This window comes from Armigeres subalbatus, chromosome 3 (genome assembly GCF_024139115.2).
Source record: "Armigeres subalbatus isolate Guangzhou_Male chromosome 3, GZ_Asu_2, whole genome shotgun sequence".
In the NCBI taxonomy this organism is placed as follows: Eukaryota; Metazoa; Arthropoda; class Insecta; order Diptera; family Culicidae; genus Armigeres; species Armigeres subalbatus.
This window is the reverse complement of record NC_085141.1, coordinates 210,575,975-210,595,561: the sequence shown is the minus strand read 5'-3', so window position 1 is coordinate 210,595,561 and position 19,587 is coordinate 210,575,975. Positions and strand designations below refer to the sequence as shown.

The following is a 19,587-nucleotide window of genomic DNA, read 5'->3' as shown; positions in this document are numbered from 1 at the left end:
GAATTTTTACGGAATTTTACATAAAGATTTATGCGGTCATTGCTACAGAAATTACAGTGAAAGTTCCTATAAGAGAAACAAAGTTAGGAAGCTTTTTATAACGAAGGTGGATTTTTCTCTAGATACAGGCAACTTACCCAACTTGGGAAGTAGTGCGCTGGATTCGCATAAAGATGCGCTAAACAACGCATCAATTAGTTTGACAGATAAAACTTCGGAAGAAAGTTCGGTTCGGAAGTCCCGATGTCCGAATTCTAATGTGGTGCTACGCCGACAATATCATGCTGTGTGATTCGTCGTAGAGGGGTTAATCAATCAGAAACTAAAAAATATCTCGGAATTATGTCAAAATTGACGTGACAAAAAATGGATATTCAGAAACGATAAAAATGACAACAAGTGAAGTTCTTACCCTTAAAATGCTTATTAAACGAGTGCTCAAGCGTATTATGCATTCAATAATGGCTTGGAAATATCCAAACAATTGGGTAGGCATAGACTTCAAATGTGGGGTCCCTTCTCAACGACATTTTGCTATCGAAAACAAAACCCTACGCTCCTTATTTATTAAACTTCCACCCAAAACTAAATCCATTATGTAAATCCGCATCAAATCCGCGAGAATAGCAAAAACCGCGAAAATCGCGAAATCCTCGTACCGCCATCGGGGGTGACAATGGGTCTGGGGGTGAGAATGGGTCATCGGTCTCACCGGCCATCTGGAGGTAGTACAGCAAAATCGTTCAAAAAGGTCTCTTATATTTTGGTCTTCTTGCCCTCAGATATATTCAATCTATTCTACAAGCTTTTTAAGTAGTTGAAATAGTGACCCATTCTCACCCCCATTTGACCCATTGTCACCCCCGACGACGGTAGTCGTAACAATCCTGCGCTTTATATACGGTGCTGCCTAAACGTATGCCCAAGCTTCGCTGAGTGGTCTGTCTGTGTGTCTCTCGATCCCGAAGTCCATGGTTCGAACCCACTCTGCCTTTCATAAGACGGCCTTGGAGCAATTTTTCAAACTTTATATATTTTGCTAACAGATTTACATTTGATTTGGTTGATGATAATGGTAGATACAAATGATTTTTATTATGAACTTTTTTTTACAAACGGTGGTGCGAAAATAGTGACTTTAGTGACCATTTTCCGAAAAATAGTGACTTTAGTGACTTTTGGATGCAAATAGTGAATTTTTAGTGACTAGGCTCAAAATAGTGACCAAGTCACTAAAAAGTGACTTGCTACCAGCCCTGCACATTGCACGGGCCATGGTCGTTGCTGATACGCTCCAAGGCAGAATCGACTGCCCTGAAATTCTGGAATCAATAAACTTGAACGTTCGACCTAGGGCACTGCGAAATAACGGAATGCTGAGGATACCTTTTCGAAGAACGAATTACGGACAACGTGGAGCGATGGTGGGTCTACAGCGGGCATTCAACGAGGTTGCCCCATGTTTTGATTTTAATCTATCCCGACAGACGATTCGTCGTAATTTTACAAGGGCTTATTCTGCCATGTTTCATAATTAACGATGATTTTATTATAATTACTTTTATTAGTATTAATTAGGATAAGCATCATTAGGACCTAAGTTGTCTGTTGATGAATCAAACAATAAAGAAAGAAAGAATCAAATTGATGTCTGGCCAACTAGGCCAAAAACGACGAAGCTGTCAAAATAGCTTCGAACAGAGGAAAGAAGAAGAAGATAAAAGAGAAGAAGAAGAAGAAGAACAAAACCGATTCGCTTCGATTCTGATGAATAATCTGCATTTGAAACATGAGTAGCAAAGTCTAGAGCAGACTACAGGAAATCAGTAGTAAACTCTTCTTATATTCATACCGAATCAGTTGTTTGTAGTATGTTCGAAATGTGTAGAGTAGTAAAGTCTTTTTTATTCATACGAACATGTTCCACAAGTGACGTTTGCTACTCAAAATGTAGTAAACTCGAACTTACTACTTTTTATTCATACGACCCATTATGTTGCGTAAAGTTATCCTAAATTGGATACAGGAGATTATAGATACGACCCTCCGACGGCAGCAGGCCAGATTCCGTGGCAGAAGATCATGTGTTAACGCACCAAAATTTGAACTCAAACCTGAAATCTGTGTTATAATAAGTCAATGGGACATGGTGTGTATCAATTAAGAACACGCAGGTGCTACAAGTATTCATCAAAGGATGTTTTATAATTCACGGAGTATGATAAATCTATATTCGAAACTATGTGAGCAGACCGCGGTCAAGCTGGGAGCTAAATGACTTAAGGTCACAGGAGATCGTTTTCGGGCAACTTCTCGTCGGATTAAGCTAAGGATATGGTCGAAAAGATCGTAACGTGTAATATTATCGGTGTCGGGTTGTCTCAAGACGCCATCGAATCTGACGCTATGCTCCACTCGGAATTTCTGGGCCGACTATGGCACTCGAACGGTCATCCGTTGAAGCGAGAAAGTGCTTCCGATATGTATTGATTTGTGGAAATGCTAAACGGGCGAAAAAGTAGTGGTAAATGAAAATCAAAACTTTTTCATGTGGCTAAATTTCGAATAAGCATCTTAGCATGGTCAGACGACCAGTTTCTGCAGTGCAGGCTGAGTTTTTTAGTAGAGTAAAAACCAAATCGTTTCTACTTTTTAGACATATGTAGGTAGGGGGAAAGACGGCTTTGGCAGGTTTTGTTCTATTATTGGCAGGGGGGTTTTTTTCGACCAAATTTTATGAAATTTGGCCACAATATTCTTTGATATGCAAAGAATGCTTAGGCCAAATTTAAGCCTAGTCAGTCATAAAAAACCCCCTGCCAATAATAGAACAAAACCTGCCAAAGCCGTCATTCCCCCTACCCAAATGAAAAAGTTATTTTTATGGTAGGTAATCACACCAGGACGTCATCACTTTGACCCATATCTAAAATTAAGTAAATAGATAAGCTAATTTTAATTATTTCATATTTTATTCACTTAATGCTTAGATTTTGCATATCGTGTTAATATATACTTTTTTAGAAAAAGAAGGAAATAATTACAAACTAAAAAGAGGCCTAACACAAATTGTTATAATAATCATTAATCATTGATTCTCTCTGCCTTAAGACGCTCTAATTTCTTTCTGGTCTACCTAACTAAATTTATATTTTCAGCAATCAATGAACTGTTAGTTGTTTCTCTTTTTTTCTTTTAAGTAGTAACTTAAAATTTCATCAGAACTATAATGAACTTGACAATAATATAATTACATGCATTTTTATACTTTATAGAGAACATAACATACCACTTTTCTCTCTCATCTTCGGATTTTTAATTTTTTTTTCTTATTTTCTTGATGCAGTATGCGGTTTTACTTCCTTTGTGTTTATTTTATATTGTACAGCGCGGTAATCTCAGCAGTTTGGACTTAATTGGAACATTAGCTTCACTTGCTTCTCATATGCCTGCCCTGCACTGATCTTAACCAATACTACTAAAAAGTGTTTTTCTTTACTTGCTACTACAGGTGTGGTTCCTCTCTTTACAGTTTTTTTTTTGTTTTTCGGCTAACATTCTGAACTTCAAACCATGTTTCCCACCGCACGACCGAATTGCGAGCGGGGGAGTGTGTTTGAAACAGAACTTCTCTTTACTCTGAACATAGGGGAAAACAGAGAACATCGACAATGAGAACTCAAAACAGTCCTAGCGATGTTTTTCTTTTTACTTGCTGGTTTGTGTCATTCTCTCCCGGATTGGTTGGTTGACAAACTATTGTTATTTGTATTATTATTTATTTATTTGTTTGTTGCTAGCTTTCCCATACAAGCTCGGTACAAATAATCCGTCTTCTCTATGTTCTATGTTCGTGTCTGCGTTAAGCTTTCCTCTTTGCTTTCCATATTAACATATTTTACTTTCTCTACACATTGCGTTCCTTTGCTCAGTTTAACACATTAAAACGTTGTTGAAGGACTTTCGACAACCTTTAATCAGATTCAGATCTGACATTTGCCTGTTTCCCGTTTCTGGATTGAGGACCCAAAGTGTCTACCTCCCAAATCGATAATTCGCACGTGCTCTGTTTCTCCGCTTTTTCTCTAGCCGGGGGCGTCTCTTTAGAGGGGTTAAGCGCTTTAAACTCTGTTATATCTGTGTTTGAGAGTTCGTGTCTGGATAAGATTATTTTCTTTAGATTGTTTTCTAGGAAGTTAGATTGTTTTCCTGTGTAATGGAGTAGTTCGATAATCTTCACTCTATTCTCCTCTTTTTCTGGGTTGTGTTGTTTATTAATAATTCTCGTTGTATATCTCTAGCTGTTTTGCCTTCATTCAGTGTGAAAGTGTTCTTGCTTTTCTTTATGTTTTTTCTTCATACATGTTCACCTTTCCAAAGATAATTTTATTCATTCATACTTTAGTATTATTATCATATTTTGTATTATAATTAATATTTATAATAAATTACAAGTTTGCATGAGATAGAATTCATACTGAATGTGTACCCAACTTGTGTTGTTGTTCTATCATTTTCGTTATGCAACGGTACAGATGAGTTCTAGTCTTCATCGCTGAGTGCATCGTACTGAGCAGAAAGCAGCGGTTTGGGCTCAATTGAAGCGTTCGATGAAGACTGCCTGTCGTCGATCATGCCTCCGCCACTGGTTGGAGGTGGAATGCCGCTACTACTGCCAGCACCTCCCAGGGTTGGTACTATAAGGGTCGTCTTTGTTGGTGGTCCAGGAGGACCCAGGTTTCCTACCACAGGCCCTCCCGAAACCGTTAGAGCACTGTATGGGTAGTACGTAGGTGGAGCAAACGAAGAAGGTGGCGGCGGACCGGCTTGGTTTCCAAGGTAGGGTGATGAATGGATGGAATTGTGCAATCCTCCCTGAGGTTGCGAGTGAGGTGGCAGTAGCTGAGTTGGCGCCTGAGCCCTATGAGAGTTACTTCCGGAGGCAGGTCGACCGGTTTCTTCGTCGATCAACAAATCACCCGGAGTAGTACTACGGTCATGATCCTTGTTGTGATGGGCTTGATGTCCATGACCGTGCTGCGCAGGTGATTGATTCCTCGGTGACTGGTGGTCTCTTGCGTCATCAGCTCTTTTGTCGCCCTCTGTTCGCATTGCTTCCACAATTAGGTTCTTGACGTAACAATCAAGGGCGAAGTCATGAGAGCCGCGACTCAGCGGCGCTCCGGGAGGAAAGAACTGAGTATCGGGCGAGGCGGATTCGTGAAATTTGTTTCGCAGTGTTGGAGATTGTGCCATCCGGATGATGTGACGATCATCCGGGGTTGATCTACCGGGGCCTTTGCCACCCGGCTGTACATACTGATGTCCAGGGGGACCTTGCGGGGATCCCTGCACTTGTAATTGCACTGGCTGGCCGTGAGGAGACTGATCATCTTTGCCTGCGGGCATCCGTCGATATTTCCAAGCTTCCGACGAAGGAACCATGGGCGGATCCATTGCCATCATTGGACGCATTTGAAGGAACGGGTTGGGAGCCGGAGAATAGTCCTTAGTTATGATAGTATCGGTTAGCTCACCGAGAGTTATGTTTTTCCGGGTCGGATCCGAATCGACATCGATGTTTATCACATTGGGCGAATGGGATTTTCCATTGTTTTCACTCATCGCTGATTGGCGATGGTCACGAGGTGGATACTGCAAAGATACGAAAAATACGAAATTATTTATGAAATTTCGTTGTTTGGTTTTGTCGGCTTAGCGAATTAAAAAACTTAACTAATTTTAAAATAGAACGAATGGATGAGTAATCAAAAAACGAGAACGAAAATCAGGGTTAGTATTTCCAGTTTGCAATACTCACGTAAGCAGCACGATGTAGATCACGGCTGGGAGGCAACGGAGGTTCTGACGCCGTCTGGTTTATCTGATGGGTAATAATCGCATCTATCAGATTGGCAGCCGTTAACGGTCCCTCCGACGAAGGTCGCATTCCCATACCCGGCTCCATGGGCCTGTAACGAAATGGCGAACTGATAAATGAGATAACTAAACGCTACCTTCTGCGGTGCCACCCGCAAACTCACCTTTCCATTCGTTCGTTGATCATTTCGTAATGCTTACGGCGGCGTTCCTCTTCCTCTTGGTGAGCCATCCGTTCCCGATCACGCTGCTCACGCTGCTGCATGTCGCGCAATTCACGATCACGCTGATCTTTTTGTTCTCGTTCGCGTCTCTCACGGTCCCGTTCGCGCTCCAACTGTCGTTCCCTCTCGACCATGATGGACCGCTCTCGCTCGGCTTGCATGTTCCGTTCCCGCTCCATACGTTCGCGATAGTTTGCGAGCTCGCGCTCACGGTCTATCTGGTGCTCTCGTAGGACTCCTGCAACTGATACGTGCTGCAGTGACGGATGCAACTGAGGTTGCTGCCGACGTTGTAGGTCCAGCTACGAATAATGAAAAATCAAATGGTAAATACCGTAAACAAATAATAATGCAGGGGGAACCATACCTGTTGCTGTCTTTGTAAGTGCTGTTGCTGCTGAACTGCAGCAGCATGGTGTTGTTGAGCCGCAACAGCGGCTGCCTGATGTTGCTGTTGAGCCTGGTGTTGCTGCTGCTGTTGTTGCTGTTGGTGGTGGATCTGAATCATGCTCGGATGATAGCGCATATCATGATGCGTCGGCGGCGGAGGTGGAGGTTGCTGCTCGACGATCGATGGTCGCTTATCATCCTTGTGTGGAACCGTCATTGGCGGCTGCTGCACGGCCAGGTCAACCAGCGAAGCAAATGCTTCATGTCCTATTGAATGAGAAAACGATTTATAGCATTTTATCATCTAGAAAGATCAGAATTCGATCTAAGATCTGTTCGATTAATCAAGGTCGATACGATTGATTTAATTATTGATAATACTGTGGATGCATAATGTAAATGTCCTGTGCGTTGTCTAATGTTAGGTGTTAAGTTTTCAGTCTGTGCGACCTCTGGTCGAAGACGGTGATCCTGCCTTCTATAAAGCATGTATTATGAAAAGGTTGTTTTAATGATTGAGGAACATTTGAAGAAGGAAAATAAAGATTTTCTTCTTTTTATATTCTGAGACAATCCCCCCATAATGCGCTCATGCAGAAGCTCAATTTGCGCTAACAGGTAAAGGAACAAGTGTTTGAATATTCTATCAAAATAATCCAAACGTCATTATTACGTGAAAACATAGGTGGCTTTTTTCCATCACCTTTTCCACGTAACTGCTACGTGAAACGTAAGTAAACAAATAATGAACTCATGAACACTCACTTCACCAGAGTGTCATGTAACTCCTACGTGATTTTTTGGTGACTTACACGATATGATGCGGTAGCTTTTAGATGATGTGTCGGTGAATTCTATACATATTTTGATTAAAAAATAAGTTATTTTCTGTTGACTATTATTAGTCCAAATATTCTTTCGTGAGAAAAAGGAATGAAAACTTCTCAAGTTTTTAAGATAATTTAACTATATTTATTGAAGAGAGGTAACATAGATATGGCTTATGCTAGGGCGTTTATGTCTTTATTCATAACCTCATTGCAAAAAGTGTTTTGTGACATAACTTTGCATAGTGGAAAGGAATTCGTGGCGGCGATCTGAGTTGATTACACGATTCCTGCAAATATATAAACAATCATTTATGTACGATTTGATTATTGTGCAATTTGGAAAATAATCACTCACTGTCGTAGTTTTTTTGCATCACTAGTTCCGGTTACCTCACACTTGAAACATAAAAATTAACTCAGATCTTAGGCTACGACTTATTTACCTCAATTTTTAAAGTTGGTTTTTCACAATTAATAATAATGTTAGCTTAATATACTATGCTGTTTAACAACAAATCTTGTCGCTTCAGTACATTTTTTAGAATGAATGCAAACATTAGCTGTCAAAATGAACATCAGTCGCGTACATGATTTTCACGTAACAGTGACGAAGCTGTCACAGTAAAAGTGACATGATGTTCGTGTAACGTCTATCTTATGTCCGATAATAGCTACCGTCATCAGATAAAACTGCAAAGATGTTCATTTTCTGCTATCTACGTGATTTTCCACGTAGCATGGATGTGTGGATTATTTTGAGTGATACTGTGATACTGCCGCGATTCGCATAAGAATGCCATGACGGTTTCAGACGATTTTGATTTTCTTCTAGAAATAAACATAAAATGACCTCATCTTTAAGAAAACTGATAAAATCAATGGCGCCGAGAGTTTGTAGTGTTCTACGCTCGAATTTACCTCGATGGGACAGTCAAGGCATGATTCTGGTGTAAACCCAACTAACAATTTTGGTGCTAAAAGCTTCAACTTCTAGCCTTTAGCTGTATAATATTTGAATAAAAGCAGCCAATGCTGAATAAAAGAAAAGCCTCCGCAAATAATCCCTTGAACTTCAACTCGACTATATAACCCAAATATCTATCAGCTAGTCAGTTTGTGCCGAATATATTTCATCTTTTATCGTTTATTCAGCTTTCATATAGTCATAATAAGCAACAAAGCTTATCGGTTAAGAGCTCATGTATGTAATTGAGTTGCTTGTTAGCAACTTCCCATATTACGGTGAGAAGTATTCACAACGTTGCATTGAAGACGTTTCCACTATTGTTATACAGTCCCATCCCGATTTTGGCAACACCCGTTTTTGGCAACATTTTCTTCCCGATTTTGGCGACAAACTAGAAAATAGGATAGGATAAACAAAACCAAAAGTGAATGTCATTAAGGTTTACATGCCTATTATGGACTCTGTACGAATAGTGGGCACTTTCACTGAAATAATGAACCACCACTCGTATCACCGCTCATTGCAAACAATTTTCATTGAAACTTTTCTGCTCTTTTTTTTTACGTCTTCCATGTCCCTATTCACACTACCCTAATCTAACCAGCCCACCGTAGATTGTCGTGTTTTTGGCATTCTCACTGATTTTGTCCTATTAGGCGAAGCCCGCTGTTTACATCACAATCCAACCGAAACTGCATGAGTGATCCAGGAGCAAGCAGGTCCCAGTAGGTTTAATTGCTAGTGATTAGCACATTAGATTTTCTAAATGCACTATACTGCCGTTTTACGCATATTTGTCCCATGTTTGCTGGGATTTCCTATGTACATGGGACAGTTATGCGTATAACGGCAGTATATAGCCATCAAGTCGTTTTGCTCATTATGCTCCTTTTTCCTGGTATCAGCCGTGAAACTGTCATTTCATCATTTTATCCGTCTTTCTGCTGCATTCCCGTATAGATAATAAGCAACAATTTTATTTCAAAGAGTCTTATTGTTTAAAATTGACACAAAGCGTTTAATATCACTGATGGCTTTTCCAGTTTCCTGATGTATCAATTGCATAACGAGCCTTTTGATTCCAGCATATTTGCCAACAGTTCAAAAGTAATGGTAAGAGTTTGGTAATATGTAACCGTAAGGGTCTCGATCTCGAGTGTTCTGTTTGTGATGGCGAAGTATCATAAGTGGAGTACCTCCTGTGAAGTTCCCATGAGATCGCTGATGTAATTCAAGCTGCTTCGATAGGCGAGTGATGCGTCACATGTGGTTTTATTATTATTTATTCAGCCTAAGGCCGTAGTGACCTCTGTGGTACATAACAGTCATCTCTATCCACTGCTGTACGTCACCAGTCACGCAGTCTACGAAGGGTCTATAAATCGTCTTCCACCTGATCGATCCACCTTGATCGCTGCACACCTCCCTATCTTGTGCCTGTCGGATCGTTGTAGAGAACCATTTTTACTCCAAGTGCGCGTTGGTCCTCCACAAGCATTGTCCAGGTCTCTCGTCCAAAGAGGACTACCGTCACCGGTTTAATAAGGGAGTCTATTTGGTACGGCGGCGAACTCTATTCGATCGGAGTATTTTTGGAGTCTAAAGTACGTACGCTTTCCTGCCACGTCTCCGAATCCGTCTGCTGGTATCGTTATCGGAGGTTCTTCAACCACCTTGATTTTGCCATTGATACAAGTTCGAGGTGAATGGCCGTTGTCTTTTCTTGAGCCTACTTCGTCTTCATTGACTAGTCCGATCTGATTTGTTTCCTTCTCCAGTCTGATGTAGGATTCTTCCATATTTTCAAATTTATATTATGGAAGTAGTGCATGGAGACCAGGAGTGCGATGACCTGCAGCGAGCACCAGTTTGTCCGTAGGATGACTGCTGTCGAGTGTCAGAGGTGGCATGCCGCAAATGGTCTTCCAGCTTCCACTTGGCCACACTGTCACTCGTAGTGCGAGGTGCACATTATGCTCATGGATCAATCATTGCCGTCTGAAATATTCCTGGGTTGAGTGCTAAGAGACCGACTTGTGCAAAGGGATTTGGTTTTAGTGAGTCGAGTGTAGTTAACCCATACTCACATACGGATACGCTTGACCAATGTGCAGAAAGCAGATTTCCGTTACTATTTTCTAAAACAATGGAATGTCTTATATCTTGCGTTCATTTTTCCCATTTTTAGTTCACATTTAGTCATCTTGTATCCAAGGATGTTAACGATCATTCAGTTATTTGCGTTCGATCATTTAGTAGTTTGTCAATAACACATTCCAGAAGCTGAATTTCAAAATACGTTGTATGGTGGACTTCTAGTGCAAAGGATTTTCTACAACTCTGCCTAATGGTTCGTGGTTTGAATTCCACTAGTAACGGAGTTATAGCTATAGTTTCAGTAACTTAGACTAAATGATAACAAAATTCCAATCATTTAGTTTAAGTTGCTGCAACTAGCGCTCTAACTCCGTTATTAGTTGAATTCTAATAACAAACCATATAGCAAAGTTGTAGAAAAACCTTCGCACTAGAAGTCCACCATACATCATATTTTGAAATTTAGCTTCTGGACTGTGTTATTGACAAACTACTAAATGATCAAACGCAAATTACTGAATGATCGTTAACATCCTTGTATCCGTCGGATCGCTATTTGATTTATATAGTGAATGATGATCCATAATTTTCTTTATTATTCACATATGTCAAAAAGACGGTGATGGCAGAGCAGCGGTATCTAGGTATCAACAAAATTGATATTTCAGTTTTCACAAAAAAAAAAACAATAAATAAACTCCGACATTTACTCTCCTCTCAAATAATATTTAATCAAATTGAATTCAGTGGCTGTATAAAACTTATTTAACAGATTAAAAAAATCTGAATAAGCGCCATTGCACACTGTTTCCTTTTAGGGAAAACGTGATCGAAATTATTTTGGCGCGTTAAAAAGCATTTTAGACCTATACGTTCTTCAGCAAAGTGATTCCATTAAATATTCTTGATTTTTTTGATGTATCTGTTTTGTGATTAATCCACCTAGAAGTGAGAAACAAAATTTATTATTTTATTCATCATAGATTTTAAAAAATTCGTTTGTTAGGCAAAGTTGTAGAGAAAGTCATTTGCTGAAGACACTATAGGTCTATCTCTAAATTTCAATGATAAAAATTGATTTTTCAATAAAAATACACTGAAAATCTTAATTTAAATTAACTTTTGTATAGATTTTCTACAATTTTTAAATGTTCTACAATTTGAAGCGTTATAAAAAAATACACCGTTTGCTAAAAAAACATTATTTTTATCTCTTATATATAAAGAGATATTTGAGATTTCCTAGCAAAAAATGAAATTTTTCAGTATAAAAAATCTACAAAACGAGCAAAATCGTGCAAATCAAATTACCCCTATTCAAAACTATAAAGTTAACGCTATTGAATCATGGGAAAATCATTTGTCGCTCGTTGTCCCTTCCATGCTAAAACCTATGAGAAAAAATGAGTAATAAAACTAATGTACTATGAAAAATGCTTTCAACGGTGTATAATATTCCGGTGTTTAATATAAACGGCGGTTAATATAAAATCATGATTGGAACGAAAATGCCACAATTGAAAAAAAAATCCTAATTGATCCACCTTACGGTAAAAGTGTTTTTCTCGTGCAATTTTTGCGAGCAAATCTGTTTATTATACGCGCAAGAAACATGTGTAAGTTTTTTATGTACAGACATACATACACACATACACATATAAACACAACCTCAGCTTGTCAAGTTGAGTCGTTTGGTACTTATGGACTCGGAAACTACTGAATCGATCGGCGTGAAAAATTGCATGTAGAGATTTTTGGGGCCGGAGAAGGTTCTTAAGATGATTCGAAGCCCCTCCCTACTTTGGAAATAAATGAAATATCAATTTATTCATGATTTTAATCGAAACAAGTTCGTCGGGTCTGCTAGTGTAATATAAAATAAAATAATGAAATCATAAAAAATAAACAATGTAATACAGGTAAACTTCGATATAACGTACATATCGATTTCAAAGTTGTACGTTATATCGAAGCATGAGTAATCATCCTTATTTTACACTACTTAAATGTTGTACTATCATGTACTTTATGGGCGAATATTTTTTTTTATATAAGGCTCAGCTAGCAGTGTTAAACAGCTTTTCTTGCGAACAATTCCTACAAAATTGTTTGTTACCGTCAAACGGGGTGACTTGCAACACTTTTCAAGTTCTCTCTCAATAATTCTGAATTAAAAGGATTTATTAATTCTATTAGTATATGATACTTCTAATGTGTCCTAATATTAGTGATTAGACATATAATCAGATATACAACAGTAATAAAAATATGAAAATAATATCAAAATGATGGTTGTTGCAAGCCACCCCTACTGCGGGGTGACTTGCAACACTTCATCTAATTCAATCAGAACATGTTTTAGAACAACTTAATCATAGTGATTGTTCATCCTGGGTCATTCTTCACCACTGTCAAGGCAGGGGCCTTATTTGAGGGAATCCCCTCCTCCCCTTATTCCGCTTTTTTACGATTTTAACGGATAGATTGATATTTTCAATTCGTCGGTTTGAAAGTGCTTTATGTCGGTTTAAGAATGGTGTACACAATCGGTCATTCCCTGGATAGTTGTTTTTAAAACGGTTCTCCTTTATTTCCCTGCCATCCACATTTCCACGATTATTTTAGGACCTTTATTTTGAAAAGGCATTTCCCACTCCGCAGCAAGCAGCAAACCATCCACCAGTGTTGGATCTTCTTGGGGATTCAACACCGTTTTGACCACCGTGAGTCTTAGTTTTACTATTTTCTGTATTAAGATAATGTGAAATTGCTGTTGGGGTCAAATCGTACCGTCGAGCGGCTTCCCGGATAAACTATTTGTGTTTTTAACTTCTACCGCTGCCTTCATGAAAGTTTCCTTTGAAAAAATAGCATACATGCGACTTCCTGCAGGTTTCTTGTAGTTTCGCGGCATGGTACAAAAATTCTGTAACATCAAAATCAATTTCAGTTAAAAAAAATGTTTAAAAACTGAATTAGCAGTTTTTGAAAAATAAAACTATCGTGTATCAGCTGTTGCAAGTCACCCCGCATGGGGACAAATTTCAAAAAAGTTGATATTTCAAAAACAAACAATTTTATTATTTTATAGTTTTTGCGGAATTACAAACCTTATTAGATACTGTAACTGGAGAGGGGATCAATTTTGGTGAAATTATTTTCAATTTGATACACGGACTTACGATTTACGACGTTTGACTTTCAATTTACGAAACAGTTTCACAAAATAATATAAAAAAACAACAGTGAGTTATATTTTCACCTAAATACCAACTAGGCACAACAAATACAATGTAAACTAGGGACGCGTGATGATATAAGTCGATGTTTGGGTAGTGAACTCTCCCTAACTCGATATTGAAAGGACCATCGAGTTAGGGAGGTATCGAGATAGAGAACACATTTATATTTTTTTCCAAAAGTTTCCATAACGTGTAGAAATATGGTTTAGGGTCATTTGGTAGAATTTTTGGACGAAAGGGTCATTTGGTCGAACGCCGTTTGGCCGAATAGTTAAAATTCCTATTCACTTTTCATTTCTAACTTATCACATCTCAAATTTTTCACTTTTAACTGCTCACCTCTCACTTCATACTTCTTACTTCTCACTTTTCACTTCCCACTTTTCGCTTCTCATTTCACACTATTCACTTCGAATTTCTCACTTCTCACTTCTAACTACTCAAATCTTACTTCTCACTTCTTACTTTTCACTTCTCATTTTGAATTTCTCACTTCTCACTGCACAGTTCTCATTTCTCAAATTTCTCTCTTTTCACTTCTATTTCTCAATTCTTACCTCTCACTTCTCATTTTTCACTTCACACTTTTCTCTTCTCACGTCTCACTTATTACTTCTCACTTTTAAATCTCTATTCACTTCCTATTTGTCACGTCTTATTTCTTATGAGATGTGCGAAATCTAATTCTTACTACTCACTTCTCATTTATAACTTTTCACTACTCACAATATAAGTTTTTTAGCTTTTCGGACAAATGACATTCGACCAAACGGCATTCGTCCAAATGGCCCGACATCATATATGTTGTGCATGTGAACTAATTCTGACAACATCGAGTTAGCGAGGTGAAAATGCTTTGGGAAATTACTTCGACTTAGAGAATATCGAGTAAGGGAGGTATCGACTTACGGAGGTAACGCAGTATGTTAAATTCAAGGGACTTTGTATTTCATCGAGTAAGGGAAAATATCGAGTTACAGAACATCGAGTTAGGGAGAGTTCACCTTATTTTTATTGTAAAAAAACAAAACTTGTGGAAAACGCAAGTGTTGCAAGTCACGCTGTTGCAAGTCACCCCGTTTGACGGTACTTAGAAAAATGACCCGAGGAATTGAATTCTTCATTACATTTCTATATAAAGCACACGCTTAAAGGCACAGCAAACACAAGGCTTGCTTTTCGTTGCATCGCTTGCATGAATATTAATTTATTGAGAATCCGCGATCTTTAGTGGATTTAAACTAGGGCACGATGGGGCCAAATTGGATATGTTCACTGAAATTTAATTATATACGCCATTACATTATTCTAAAAAAAATCTAATATCAATTATTCCAAATTTCCGATGAAATTTGTAGAGAAATTCCAGAATAAAAGTCTGGAGAAATGTAGGATTTTTTCATCGGAAATTCCTTTGATATTTTTGTCAGAGATTCTTTTAGGAATTCCATTCTTCAATAAAACCATACAAAATACCTGAATTCTATCCGATATTTTGTTGGATGTATTCTTCCAGATATTTCAATACTGCCTTGAAGGTATTTCCAACAGAATGTTTGGAGGAATTTTTGATGGAATTTTCTATTTTGTTTTGTCGAAGATTTCTCATGAAATTCCAAATGCTATTTCCAAAGGAATTCCTAAAAAATCGAAAGAATTCTTCGAAGGATCTTCCGCTGGTATTACCGAAAATTTTTTTCTCAGGAATGTTTTAAGAAATTCTGGAAATTCTGAAGAAAATTCCAGAGGAATTTCCGAAGAAATTTCTGGAAAAGTTGCTGAAAAACTGAGGAATATCCTAAGTAATTTTCTGCAGAAAGTTTTGAAACATTTGCTGGAGAAAGTTCTAAAGGAATTTCTGGAGGACTTTTTAGAAAATCCTGTTTTTTTTTTTATTTTTATCACCGTCTTAGAAAAATTAAGTTCAAAGCTAACAAGAATTTCTGAAAGAATTCAAAATTCAAAAGAATTCAAATATCAAAAAGAAAAGGAATTTTCCGTAAGATATTTCTAAAGGAGTTCCGGAAAATATTTCCGGAGAATGTTTAAAAAGATTTCGTGAATATAGGGGTAGTAGGGGCAATATGAACATACGGGGCAATATGAGCCACCCTCATTTTGAGCTTATTGACAAGTTTTAGCATGTAAAAGTTATATGATCTTTAAGAGGATGCTACACATATGCATCAACGTGAAAACCGCATTAAAATTCAATTCAAACATGAAAATACACTTGAAAATGTAAATTTTTGCTGCATAGGCAAAATTATTATAAGATTTGAAGTTTATAAATAAGGTTTTGACACAAAACTGATTAAAATACAGGTCAAAAATACACCACAATCAAAAGATATATTAAAATTGAATATTGTACACACATGTTTGTATTGATACAAATCTGAATTTATCATAAAACTTTTTTTTCCAAAACCAGTCTCTATGGGGCAATATGGGCATACCTGCACAGAGCAAGATATCAGGCCTTAAAATACGAACAAGTTCAAATTTCAGTAGTCAAATACAAGAATATTATCATATAGGGGCAGTAGGGGCAATATGAACATACGGGGCAATATGAGCCACCCTCATTTTGAGCTTATTGACAAGTTTTATCATGTAAAAGTTATATGATCTTTAAGAGGATGCTCCACATATGCATCAACGTGAAAACCGCATTAAAATTCAATTCAAACATGAAAATACACTTGAAAATGTAAATTTTCGCTGCATAGGCAAAATTATTATAAGATTTGAAGTTTATAAATAAGGTTTTGACACAAAACTGATTAAAATACAGGTCAAAAATACACCACAATCAAAAGATATATTAAAATTGAATATTGTGCACACATGTTTGCATTGATACAAATCTGAATTTATCATAAAACTTTTTTTTTCCCAAAACCGGTCTCTATGGGGCACTATGGGCATACCTGCACAAAGCAAGATATCAGGCCTTAAAATGCGAACAAGTTCAAATTTCAGTAGTCAAATACAAGAATATTATCATATATGTAAGATTCATTACGGAAAAACTACAACAGCGCATCACTGCGATTGAAACAGAAAAAATGATCATTGACCAATTGAAATGTGGCTGTTCAAACGGTGAAGAGTGACAAATCGGTTCAGTCCGCTGTTGTGCGGTTTTTTAATTTTATTTGGTATGGAATACTCACAACTGTTGTAGGAATATCATATTCTTCCATATTACCATACTTTTTTCGCCTAAATAAACGTTGTGGATGGGTGGCCCATGCTGCCCCAAATGGTGGCTCATATTGCCCCGTATAGTCGGGAACCCACATTGAAATCAATACATTTTCAAAAGTGCATTCCAACAATTTCCAAACGCATTTTTCGCCATTCATCGACGTTATATGAAAGGTAACATTCTCTAGTATAAGTCAACTACATTTGAACGATGTTTTTTTGAGCTTTTCCGCGCTTTTCGGAACGATTTCCTTAGGTGGCCCATATTGCCCCGATCACCCCTATTTCAAAATGAATGATTCGAAGAATTTCCTAAAGAATTCCAGAGGAAGTTTTGAATTCCGAAGGAAATCCTGAATTAGATTCTGAAGTAATTCTTAAAATTTATTTTTTCAATTTTCGAAGAAATATATTTTAAAAATAATTTCTATATTTATTTCCGAAGTTGTTTCCGGAGGATTTTTCAAAGAAAATCCAACCAACAATTTAACTCATATTCTTATTGCACTGAACATCGTTTTACATAGTTTTTCTAAGAATTAAAAAACATTGAAATTTCGTATGTACAGACATAGTGCGGGTAAAATGAACACTTCCTGGTGGTAAAATGAACATCGAATCTAAAACCCTTTTGTAACATTCAATTTTCATTTTTTAAATTCCAGCGCCGTAAATATAACCAATTAATTATCAAAATAATGAAAAGAAGAAAAAAAGTTTTGGAATAGCTATCAATTATTTTGAAATTAAATTTAGATATTCAAAGTTTTATCTCGATTATTTGATATGGTTTGTTCCCTCTCCAGAGGTGAGCCAGCCTAGGGCTGCAAGCCTCTTTAATAAAGAAATAAAAAAAAAAAGATATGCAGTCGCCTCTCCACATCTCGATATTGAAAGGACCATCGAGATATAGAGAGATCGAGGAATGGGAGGAAAATTGAAATGGATACTAGATCCAAAAAAGCTCGTTGCTATGAAAAACGACAACAAAACAAATGTCGTTTCCTGTTGTTGATGTGTTTGTTATTGTCCAAAGATAGTCTAGTAGCCTAAAAATCTGACCATATCGACATAAGGAGAGAGAATCCTGAACAAAATATGATCAGAACCCATCGAGATATAGAGATATCGAGATAGGGAGGTTATCGAGATGTAGAAAGCCCAAAGGTATGTAGATTGAAGGGACTGAGGAAACCATCGACATAGGGAGAGATATCGAGATATAGAACATCGAGATGTGGTTTGTTTTTTGAACTTCCGCTTCACAATTGCACAACTTTCATCATAAATTTGTATAAGTTTGATACAAGTGTTCATTTTACCTGCATACATGCCATGTGATAAATAGCTCTTCCTATAACTATGCAAACCAAAAATTTTACTATTCACCCTTGCAACATCTTTGTGAAGGTTGTCCTATTTGCCGCTTTAGTTTGAACCAATTTTATGATGAATTTATTAAGAATTAATCGAGGCGTCCTTCAACGACACTCGCCGAATTGACAGAACAATCGTAAACAAGGCGAAGCTGGATCGGAAACTATCAGCTGCGAAAATTGCGAAACAGATTGAAAGCGAGTTTTTAATTCAACTGATATCACAATCCGTACGAAATCGTCTTCATGAGAAAGGTTTCAACGGTTGTCCGCAAAAAATATTAAAAAAAAAGATTCCATGGACCCGCGATAAGGTGATTTTATCGGACGAGACGAAAGTAATGCTATTTGGGCCTGATGCTATTAATACTCAAGTAAGTAAGCTATAACAAGAAAATGGCGGCGAACCGGTGAACGTTTGAAAAAGGAGTGTTATCGGCCTACAGTTAAGCATGGAGTTGGTGAGTTTTCATCCAACTGAGCATGACTTTGTTTTTTTTTATTCGATGAAGGTTATTAGAAGGAGCAAAATTGAATGGTGGGTTTGTAATGCTCACTCAATCTCATGAGCACAGGATGCTCCCTTACGGAAACTTTCAAACAAATTAAACAAATTAACTATTTGCACACCGAGCAGGAACACGATCAAACGCATATCAAATTGATTTACTTCTCGACCGCACATGCATGCCCGGTGCCATATGCACACTGTGGAGGATCGCGTTTTCGACGACCGAACCGACGCGCAGCATTCTGTACTTACTTTCCCGATAGCTACTGCAAACTATTATGAAAGATCGCATCATATCCCGATGACTTCCGCAAACTATGGAAGATCGCACTGGTCTCGACCAGAGCAAAGCGCAATACAAGCGAATGATGCACCGACTATGAAAAAGATAATTTTCCTCCCGCTCGCGACGAATAACAGTCCCATGTTTGCTTGATTTCCTACCTAAGTCGGACTATTATGAATTTATGGGCAGTTATACCATAAACAAAATAATTGACTGAATTTACTTTACTGCTCTATACGCCCCAACGCGATGGCCTCACATTAATCTACATCACAAAACCATTAAAGTCGAATCGTATCAATCCAATGCTTCATTATTATTCATATATTGTCGTCCTATAAAAAGGGTCTCAACACAAACCTTGCATGTAGTGGTGCGATGGCGGGACAAGATGCAGCCGGTTGGGCGCCGGACTAGGCGGTTTGGACCCAGCCCCACCGCTAGCGTTTCCACTGCCTCCAACCGTGTTGTGCCTCTGGATTACTCCTTGCCGTTGTGGCGGGGGCGGTGTTCTGTGTGGACTAGGAGTGCTGAAAACAGGAGATACCCTGAAAGGTCCGATATTAGATTT

The 19,587-nt window shown here is 37.9% G+C and overlaps 1 protein-coding gene across 7 annotated transcripts in view; it reads right to left on the bottom strand.

Annotated features, from left to right (window-relative positions):
* Window positions 1-2,953: 2,953 nt before the first annotated feature.
* Window positions 2,954-19,587, bottom strand: part of LOC134228053 (uncharacterized) — a 229,213-nt gene continuing 212,579 nt past the window's right edge. For 5 of the 7 annotated variants that reach the window (XM_062709817.1, XM_062709815.1, XM_062709814.1 and 2 more), the window contains 5 exons: window positions 19,377-19,564; window positions 6,472-6,761; window positions 6,045-6,406; window positions 5,822-5,990; window positions 2,954-5,655 (listed from right to left, as the gene is read on the bottom strand). In XM_062709817.1, coding sequence (XP_062565801.1) covers window positions 4,543-5,655; window positions 5,822-5,990; window positions 6,045-6,406; window positions 6,472-6,761; window positions 19,377-19,564 — 2,122 coding nt within the window. In that variant the 3' untranslated portion in view covers window positions 2,954-4,542. The remainder of the gene's footprint in view (window positions 5,656-5,821; window positions 5,991-6,044; window positions 6,407-6,471; window positions 6,762-19,376; window positions 19,565-19,587) is intronic. The other 2 variants (XM_062709818.1, XM_062709820.1) reach the window with 1 other exon arrangement.